Source organism: Canis aureus, chromosome 9, assembly GCF_053574225.1.
Source record: "Canis aureus isolate CA01 chromosome 9, VMU_Caureus_v.1.0, whole genome shotgun sequence".
NCBI classification, from domain to species: Eukaryota; Metazoa; Chordata; class Mammalia; order Carnivora; family Canidae; genus Canis; species Canis aureus.
The window spans coordinates 32490708-32500064 of NC_135619.1; the positions used below are offsets into that span (position 1 = coordinate 32490708).

Here is a 9357-nt window from a genome sequence, read left to right on the forward strand (position 1 = left end):
AGGGGACCAGACAGGCATCTGGAGTCAAAGGTTGGTGAAAGCTGTGATAACCTTCTGTTCCACCGTACCAAAACTATTCAAAGGCCACAGCAGCCAGGTTCTGCCAACTGTCCATCCCTGCTCTGTGATCCCAAGACACAAGGCCCTGTGCCATCTCTACCTCTAATCATCTAGATTCTGCAAGCTGCTTTGATCTACTGCAGTTGCTGACAAGTAACTACCCAGTCCACCCTTTAATACCTTTGGTGACACAACTCAGCGTTTCAAAAGACAAGCCATTGCAGTTTTAGGCAATGCCGAAAAATTATGAAGTTCCTTTCTAATCTGACTAAAGGGGTTTGTAAACTTTAAATGCTGCCCTACTGAATTTCTTCTCTTTTCACTTACCAATAGGTAACAAAATAGCTTATCATTCAGTATTTGATACCAATCCTAAAACCAGAAGCAAAAAATCATAGTTCTACTTGCACCAAACAGATAAGTCAGAATAATGATGAAAAGCACTTTCTACTTGCAAATCAAAATGGAAGATCAGTACTGGTTCAGTTCGAGAAAAATGCAAGGTTTCCACCTACACAGCATCTCCTACTTTTCAGGGCTTCTTTTCACTGCATAAAAAATTTTAAATGTATCAACATTAAAAGATTCAGAGTACAGTCACCAACATTAAAAGATTCAGAGTACAGTCACTTAAATTAACATCAGTTCTGTCTGCAAATAGTATTCTCTATATTTCTATTTATACCTGTGATTCTGTAATAAACAGTTCTAATCAATACAATATAAATATAGAAGTCATTACTTATTTATCAGATAAAGCCTGGCTTTCAAGAACTTTAAGTTGTCTCAGTCACCTTCAATGGCTCCTTTTTCACACTAAGAAATATCTCATATTGAAACCAATGTATCAGTAAGGTCCAGTTATCATATATATAAGCAACCTCTGATGCAAATGCTTGTTTCCTTCGAAAAGAAAGGAAATATTAAAAATTATACTTTCTATTTTCTTCCTTAAATAATCCCACGCTAATGCTGGAAAAAAAAAAAGATTCACAGATATTACGAAAAGTGATTTATACAGTCAAATCAGATAAGAACAACGTTAACCAACAGTTAATTGGATTACCAATATAGTAAAATCTCATTTACAAAGGACTACCCGAGGGGGGCTTGCTTTCCTGGGCCAAGTCTCAGAAAGCCAAACAATGCACAGCCCTAAGAAGAGTCTATCTTGTAAGGAGCTTCTTTTTGGTCCTTCAATAATTACACCACCTATAGAGATACAAAGATGATCCACCTAAATGAATTCTACACTATTCTGCAAATACCATTATAGGGCACCAGTTCCATAAATTTATATGGTAGGTTTGCAACAATCTCTTGGTAAAGAAATACATTTCCTGATAAATAAGCACTTCTCTAATTTTCCAGAGTGGCTTGAAGAATGAAAGCCGTGTTTTAAAAAGGCAATAAATAAATAAATAGATAGATAGATAAATAAATAAATAAATAAATGGCAGTGCCACACTTCACCTTACCACAACTGCATGACCTGCAAAAGGCATGTTAAGCTCATGAAGACAGACCTCTGAGCCTTTCTCTTGTGATAAACTCATATTTAGAATTATTTTAGTTGATTCTTAAATTTGAAAATTTCATGCATCACGAGCAAAATATTGTACTACAGAATTTTCTTACAGTCCCTATTGTTGGATACCCTATTATTTAAATGGATTCAGTTTTAAATCAATGCAATATATACTTGTACCCAAGCAAATACTATGAATCTCGAATTAGTTTAATTATGCCTGTTTTTTTAGCATAAAATTATTTCATGAGCTTAATATACAATTGAACACTCGAAATAGCTTTTTTAAAGCACAGACTTCAGATAGTCCAAACACTGCCCCACCCCTGGTAAGAGTGGTTGACTGGAACATTTTAATACACTCCATCACGTATAGTACGGCTATAGAACCTTCATTATTGGCGCAAGAAGCTGCACATTTTCCAGTACAGTTTATTCTTTAAAAAAAATGTTTGCATCATCCTCAATACCAGATGTCACCAACACTCAGGTGCGCTGAAGATACGTGATAACCACAAGCCCTGTAATATCCCCCCTCTCAACATAAATGCGCACTTTTGTCATTTCTTCTAACGTGAAGTCGCTGAATGTAAAATAATAATAATAATAATAATAATAATAATAATAATAATAATAATAAGGCGTTCTCGCCAGTAACCACACAGTTAGGTCTATTAATTGGGAGGCAGGAATCACCACATTAAGAAAATTTCAAACAGTAACAACGCAAAACACAACACAAAGGTGAAAGGTCTTTTTTGCTTAATTATTGAAAGATCTTACCATTTTCAAAAGTGTCTGCGGGATGCCGAGCAAGAGTTCCAAAACCCACCCCTCCCCCAGCCGTAAGCCGCTCCCGCCTCCCCCCGCCCCCCGCCCCGGCCGCCGCCTCAGCCTGGAGGTCTTTATCTAGACCCGGCTGCGACGCTACTCACCAAGTTTCTCCACCAGCTTGAGCATCACCCCTCCAATGTGCACCTCCCCGGTCACCCTGAGGGTGACATCGCGGTTCAGGTCTGTCACATGAACGCTCAGTTCCCACGTCCCGTCCGCGTAGCAGCCATCTGGCATCCTTATCCCGTCCAGAGCCATGGCTCCTTCCTGCGAGCACGGAGGAAATGGCTCTCGTCAGCGTCACTCCCCCAAAGGTAGGCGAATCCCACCGAATTCGCGGAGTCCGCGGCGGAGCGGGAGGAGGTGGAGGACCCGAGGGTTTCCGCACGAACTCGGGAGGGCGGCGAGGCGAGGCGAGGCGAGGCGGGGAGGGACTGCGGGCGGGACTGCGGGCGGACTCCGCGCCCTTCCCGGCCGGCGCCCCGCGCTCCCGCCCCGCGGCGGCCCTCGCCGGCCCTCGCCGCCCCAGCCCAGCGGCCCTCGCCTAGCGGCCCGCGGCGGGCTTCACCTGCCGGCCTGCGCTCCGCACCGCGGCCCGCCGAGACGCCGCCCGGGGGCCCCACGTTCCACCTCGCCGCCCTCGCTCCCCCTCAGGTCCCGGCCCGGTCCCGGCCCCTCACCGCGCGCTCCTCGCGCTCCCGGCCGGGGGCTCGCGCAGCAACAAGCACGGCGGCGGCGGCGGCTCGAGGGGCGGCGGCGCGCGGTCCCCCCGTCGGCCGGCAAAGCGCTGCCTCCCGGCGGGAGCGACTAATGGAGTCCCGCCGTCGCGGCCCCTCGCCCGTCTGCCGGCGCTCCACCCCTCCCTCCCCGCCTCCTCCGTCCGAGTCCGGCCGAGCTGGGCGCGCCTGCTCCCTCCTCCCCCGCCCCCCGAGCCGCCCGGAGCGGTCGGGCCGCCTCACCCGAGTCCCTCACGGTCCCCCGCGGCCGCGCTGCGGGCAGGGGGGGGGGGGCAGGGGGGCCTCGCGCACTCCCGAGCTGGGGGCGGGGCGGGCGGGGCGGCGCGCTCCGAGGTGCCGGGCGCGGCGAGGGGGAGGCGAGGGGCGCCCGCGGCGCAGCAATCTCAGCCCCGCCGAGCCGCTGCCCTTTTATGGAAATGAAGGACCGGGCGTAGGGATTGAATCCAACATCCGGGCTCTCGGCCGCGGGACCTGAGGAGGGGGAGCGAGGCGAGCGGGGGCGGCCTCCCGCGAGGGGAGGGGGGCGCGGCGCGGCGCGGCGGGGCGGGGCTGCGGCTTTGCGGGAGCGCGTGGCGGTGGGCGTCCGTCCTTCCAGCGGGAGAAGGGGCTTGTCCGTGAGAAACGGTCACAGGAAATTCCCAGGGCAAGGTCGCTTTCAGGGAACCAAGTCCCCCCGCCCGCCCCCCCCCCCACGCCTGGAGCGAGTCCCGAAGACTCGGGGCGGGAATAGGTGCGGCGCTCCGGGACCTGGAGAGGAGGGTCTGGGACGTGGAAACTGGAGAAAGTGAGTGCCCAGGCCAGCTCCACGAACACCCCACAAAAGAATGAGAAAACCCAGAGGGAGGTGGACCGCAAAAATCGCCTCGTAAGCAACGTCCGGCACAACCAGCAACTCCCACCGGACTCCCAAGAGTTCGCTTGCGCTTTTAACCCGTTCGGAGGCTCCAAGCAGAAGCGGGTCAGATACGCCCCCCGACGCTCCGTGTTTGCGGGGCGCAGCACAGCCAGTTTGACTCAGAAACGTTCTCCGGCCGCTCCAGCTCTTTGCATTTGTGTATTTTTGTATGCAACTTAGAACTAACAGCCGACTGGGGCTTGTAGGTGGCAAAGCATCCTCTACCCCACCCTCAGCCACACCTTGAAAGAATTTTAATAGCTCTGGGATGGTGCCAGCAGGTAGGGAGAACCACAGGGCTCTACCTGTTGAGACCGACCAGGGATAGAAAATGGTCCTCCCGCTTCCCACTTTACTTCCACTTCCCCCGTTTACTGTCGCACTCGATTCAGAAAGGGCCCCCCAGAGAACCCGCCTCGCAGACGGGCGGGCAGACGCAGGGCTCAAAAAACTTAGGTCCGCAAGACAGCTAATCCCAGGTCCCGCGAAAGCCCCGGGTTTTAAAGTCTCCGTGTTCTTGAGCTGTGCCAATTACTCTGAAAAGGAACTTACGAGGCAAATAACCCTCCGTTCCTCAACGCAGTTGGGAAACGAGGTTAGAGGCCTCGAGAAAGGGATGGGACCCATAAAGGAGCGAAAGGAAAGCAGCGAAATTCAGATGCCAGAGGTTTGGCACCAAAAATAGGGAAAACCACTACCGTACTTGGAGCTAGTCATCATGGAGAAACTGATGCCTCGGATCTGGCGTCTGTCCGCTCTCCAATTATTTCTACTCATGGAGGTTTCAGAGGGTTCTCTTGGAAGTGGTATGAATGTCCCAGAGAGGAGGGAATATTTGTGTAAATTATGGTGTTGAAAATATACAGGAAAACGTTCTTACAAAAATAGGGAATTGCTTGTTAGGGTAAAAAGCTGTACAAAACTGTGTATGTGGCTGTAACATCACAAGCTTATCCTCAACTATTCAGAGGAAGAAAAAAAAAAAGACTGGAAGGAAATACACCAAATGATAAGAAGCTGTGTGGGTGTTGAGATCATGGGAGATTTTTCTTCTTCTTCATTTTCTACAAACTCCAAAGCTTTGCATTCAGGACTTCTCTGTCACCACCTTAAATTTTATTCAACATCTCAATTTCTCTGTGCATGCCGTTACATTCACAATGATGGACACAGCGGGTAGAGAAGCTACTGAACTACTCGGCAAAGTGTCCCTTTGTGTTTTTTAATATCCCCCCCCCTCCCAATTAAAACATGAGCTCTTTCAAAGCAGGGACTTAAATCTTTGTTTTTCCCACAAATTTATAAATAGCTTGAAACAAAATGGAAAACATGCTGATACCAAATCAATACAAATGTCAAAGAAACAGTAAGTCAGGGAGAAATCTCATTACTAGGGAAATCCTGGCTTTTAAATTTTATGTGTTATTTCCACATCTTATCTCAAAAAGATTTGTGGCAATGTATAAGTATTCATGGGCTATGAGATAGCATACATTAGGGGTATAGCACAAAATTAGGGTTAGTGGGGAGAGGTGGGAAATGGAAGGACAGAGATTTAAAATGGAGCCAGAAATGAGGCTAAACATTGTACCTTAATGAACTTTTCAAGTGTCCCAGTAAATTCCGAGTAACTATTGCTTCTGAATATGCCTCCATAGAACCAAAAATATCCGTGTTCTTTCTGAATATGCTGTCCTTCATACAAATTTGTCAAAGCTGTTTTGTCTCAGAAACCCTTTTAGCACCCAGTTTCCACATTCTAGTTCTTTTCTCACTTTCCAGTGAGTACTTTCTGAACAGCCTCTCACCACAGTGCCTACTGCTTTGACTAATGCGCACTTCTGTGAATGTTCTTTACATTTAGTGACAGAGGGAGATGGTTAATAATGTAAATAACAGCCCCATTTCTTAACATTTGAAATAGCTTAGTTATAGCATAATAAGAGACTTTCCTATCTTGAGAAAATAAGCAGTTTATATTTGAGCAGTATAGAGCACAGGAAGGCAGTGACCCTCTGTTAAGTACCATTGGAGGAATAGATTAGGATGGGTGCAGCTGGTTCCTTCGGGCCTTCTTTTTGAGTATTTCAAGCTGGTGCTTGTTTTGAAGATGAAAGAGGACTCTGACTCCAATCATTGAAACCGGGATTTTTTTTCCCCCGGTTTATCAAGTGAGGCTTTCAAATGCATTTCTTAAATGTTTACTTCTACCTAATGTTTTCCAGTGTATTCAGATGTGGAATCTTATCTGGAATCCCCCACTAGAACCTCTAAGACAATGCAATACTTGTGGTACTGACATCATGCTGAAAAGTAGCCGAGAACTCCAGTGTTTGGAAGAACAGCCCAAGCACTGAAAGCAGCAATATCCAAATAAGGTACCAAGCACTGGTCTTAGATTTAGACCAAATGATACCTCACAGATCTGCCGTCAAATGCAGCCCTTGGGCTGGGTAATCCACAGGTTGACTTCGGCTTTTTCTCTGACCCTACCTAAGCTGTGCTTTTATATTTCTAAAAGGTTAATACAAAATAAACCCACCAGGTTTGAAAGAGAGAGATGTTGGGTGATAGGAAAAAATAAGAGAAGAAAAAAAAAGGAAAAAATAAGAGAAGGTCTGTGTGAGTGCGAAAGTGTAAGGGTAACTAAAAATGCACTTCAAACCACCATATGAGGCCAGCAAGATGAAATGTAATGAATTATTCCTGTCAAATACCAGGTGAACAGAATTCTTTGTCCCAGGGATTGCCAAAAATGGAACATACTGGTAAAGCTACTAAGGAGGTAGAAGTCAAAGGACATGGAGTGTAAACTAAGAATGGGAAGGAAGGCTGCAGGGGCCACAGTTTTTATAGAAACGGTAGTCACTGCAAACAGCAAGAAAAGGAGTAGCAAACCTAGGGACAAAGATGATTTGCTGGGGGTGGGGATGTTTCGACATGGACCTAAAGGAGAACTCTTAAATAGCAATGAAATCTACTTCAAGGAGAAAGAAATGCACTGCTCAAATGTACCGCTCCAGAGTATAGAAAATTTTTCGTAAGAAACCATGCTGGGTGATACGTGAAAAAACCTTTTTTTCTTTGATTTAATTTTGAACATCATGTCATCTTGTAAACATTCTGTCCTCGACAAAAATATGGAGGATTCACACATAGGATCATACAAACAAGGTAGCTAATTGTGTGCCTTAGAACAGTACAAGGCACTGAGACAGATATGTAGACATATAACATATCACAAAGTCTTAAAGGAACATCTGATGTAGGAGACTTATATTTAAAATATCATAAAGGATATCCACATGCAAAAAAATTAGGCCCCTACTTACACTATATATAAAAATTAACTCAAAATGAATCACAGACCTAAGTTTAAGATCTAAACATAGCATTCTCAGAAGAAAACATAGGAGTAAACCTTTGTAACCATGGATTAGGCAATAGCTTCTTAGATAAGACATCAAAGCCAAAGCAACAAAAGTAAAACAAAATTGAATTTTCTCAAAATAAAAAATACCTAAATTTCAAAAGAGCATGAAAAATGTGAAAAAATAACCCTCAGAATGGGAAAAAATTTGTAAATCATATATTTTTTAAGGAACTTATATCTAGAATATATAAAGAGCTACTATAAATCAACAATAAGACAACTCAATTAAAATGAGCAAATAGGGGTACCAGGGTGGCTCAGTGGTTGAGCAGCTGCCTTTGGCTCAGGGTGTGATCCCAGAGTTCTGGGATGAGTCCCACATCAGGCTTCCCACAGGGAGCCTGCTTCTCCCTCTGCCTATGTCTCTGCCTCTCTGTATCTCATAAATAAAATCCTTAAAAAAAAATAATAAATAAAATGAACAAGTAATCTGATTAGTCAGTTCTCCAAAAAGGATACACAAATGATCAATGAGCAATGAAAAAATGCTCAACACCATTAGGCATCAAGGAATTGCAAATCAAAATCACAATGAGATAACACTTCATACCCAGCAGAATGATATAATTAGAAAAAGACAATAACAAGTGCTAGCTAGGATATGGAGAAATTGCAGCCCTCATACATTGCTGGTGGGAATGTAAAATGGTCAACTATTTTGATATACAATTTGGCAATTCCTCAGAAAATTATAGAGCTACCATATAACCCAGCAGTTGTACTCTTAGATATATACCAAGAAAATTGAAAATATATGTCCAAATACTTGCACACAAATATTAATACTTAGCCAAAAGATGGAAACAACCCAAATGTTCATTTATCACTTGAAAAACATTTGGGATGTTTCCATCTTTTGTCTAGTACTAATATTTGTGTACAAGTATTTAAATAAATGATTCATTTAAAAAATCAGAAGGGGGATGCCTGGGTGGCTCAGTGGTTAAGTGTCTGTCTTCAGCTCAGGGCATGATCCTGTGGTCCCGGGATTGAGTCTCCCAGTGGTCTCCCTGCGAGGAGTCTGCTTCTCCTCTACCTGTGTCTCTGCCTCTCTCTCTGTCTCTCATGAATAAATAAATTAAATATTTTTTAGGGCAGACCCGGTGGCTCAGTGGTTTAGCGCCACAGTCCCTGCATGGGGCCTGCTTTTCCCTGTGCCTGTGTCTCTGCCTCTCCCTCTCTCTGTGTCTCTCATGAATAAATAAATTAAATAAATAAAATTTTAAAAAAATAAAATATTTTTTAAAAAATTCAGAAGGTAGAGAAACTATCACTCTAACATCTAAATCATAAAGTACAAACCCACTATGAAGACTATGATAATCTAACCTCTGAAAGAAGGTCATCAGTGAAGTCATGGAATGTCTTTATGAAGAAGACAAATCTAACTGGATCTGAAGGATGGAGTTAGGCCTATCGGGAGGAGTAGTGTGTGAAATCACGAGGCAAAAGTAAGCATGGCATGCCCACCGCTATGGAGAAGAAAGGAAGAAATGCCAAGGAGATGCTCTGGAGAAGAGTGGGGGTAGAGTGAGGCCAGAGTAGGTAGGATAGAAGTTTAGATTCGGAGAAAGGAAATGGTAAGTCATTAAAAAGTTGTTACGTGGTAGTAATATCATGAAAGCAATATTCAAATAAGATTAATCCAGTAAAAATATGCATGTTGGATTGCAAGAGCTAGGGACTAGAATTCAGAAGGTTGGTTTGGAATCTGCTCATGACTTACATGTAAGAAAAGTAGGGATTGGGGGATGGAGGGGATTTCAAAAGAATTATTATCAAAAGCTTTTGAGCATTTTTGATGTTTTAAGAGCTGTTTAGTGCACTTGAAACGTTCCTCACAACAACCCTGAGTTTTTATGATTATCCT

At 44.7% G+C, this 9357-nt stretch overlaps 1 protein-coding gene across 7 annotated transcripts in view; it reads right to left on the reverse strand.

Annotated features, from left to right (window-relative positions):
- The window catches only part of FERMT2 (FERM domain containing kindlin 2), an 80259-nt gene extending 76732 nt beyond the window's left edge, over positions 1-3527 (reverse strand). For 4 of the 7 annotated variants that reach the window (XM_077909318.1, XM_077909317.1, XM_077909315.1 and 1 more), the window contains exons 1-2: positions 3103-3269; positions 2524-2689 (exon numbers count right to left, since the gene is read on the reverse strand). In XM_077909318.1, the coding sequence (XP_077765444.1) occupies positions 2524-2680 (157 nt within the window). In that variant the 5' untranslated portion in view covers positions 2681-2689; positions 3103-3269. Of the gene's footprint in view, positions 1-2523; positions 2690-3102; positions 3271-3381 lie in introns of those variants that run through there. The other 3 variants (XM_077909314.1, XM_077909311.1, XM_077909312.1) reach the window with 2 other exon arrangements.
- Between the last annotated feature and the right edge of the window lie 5830 nt (positions 3528-9357).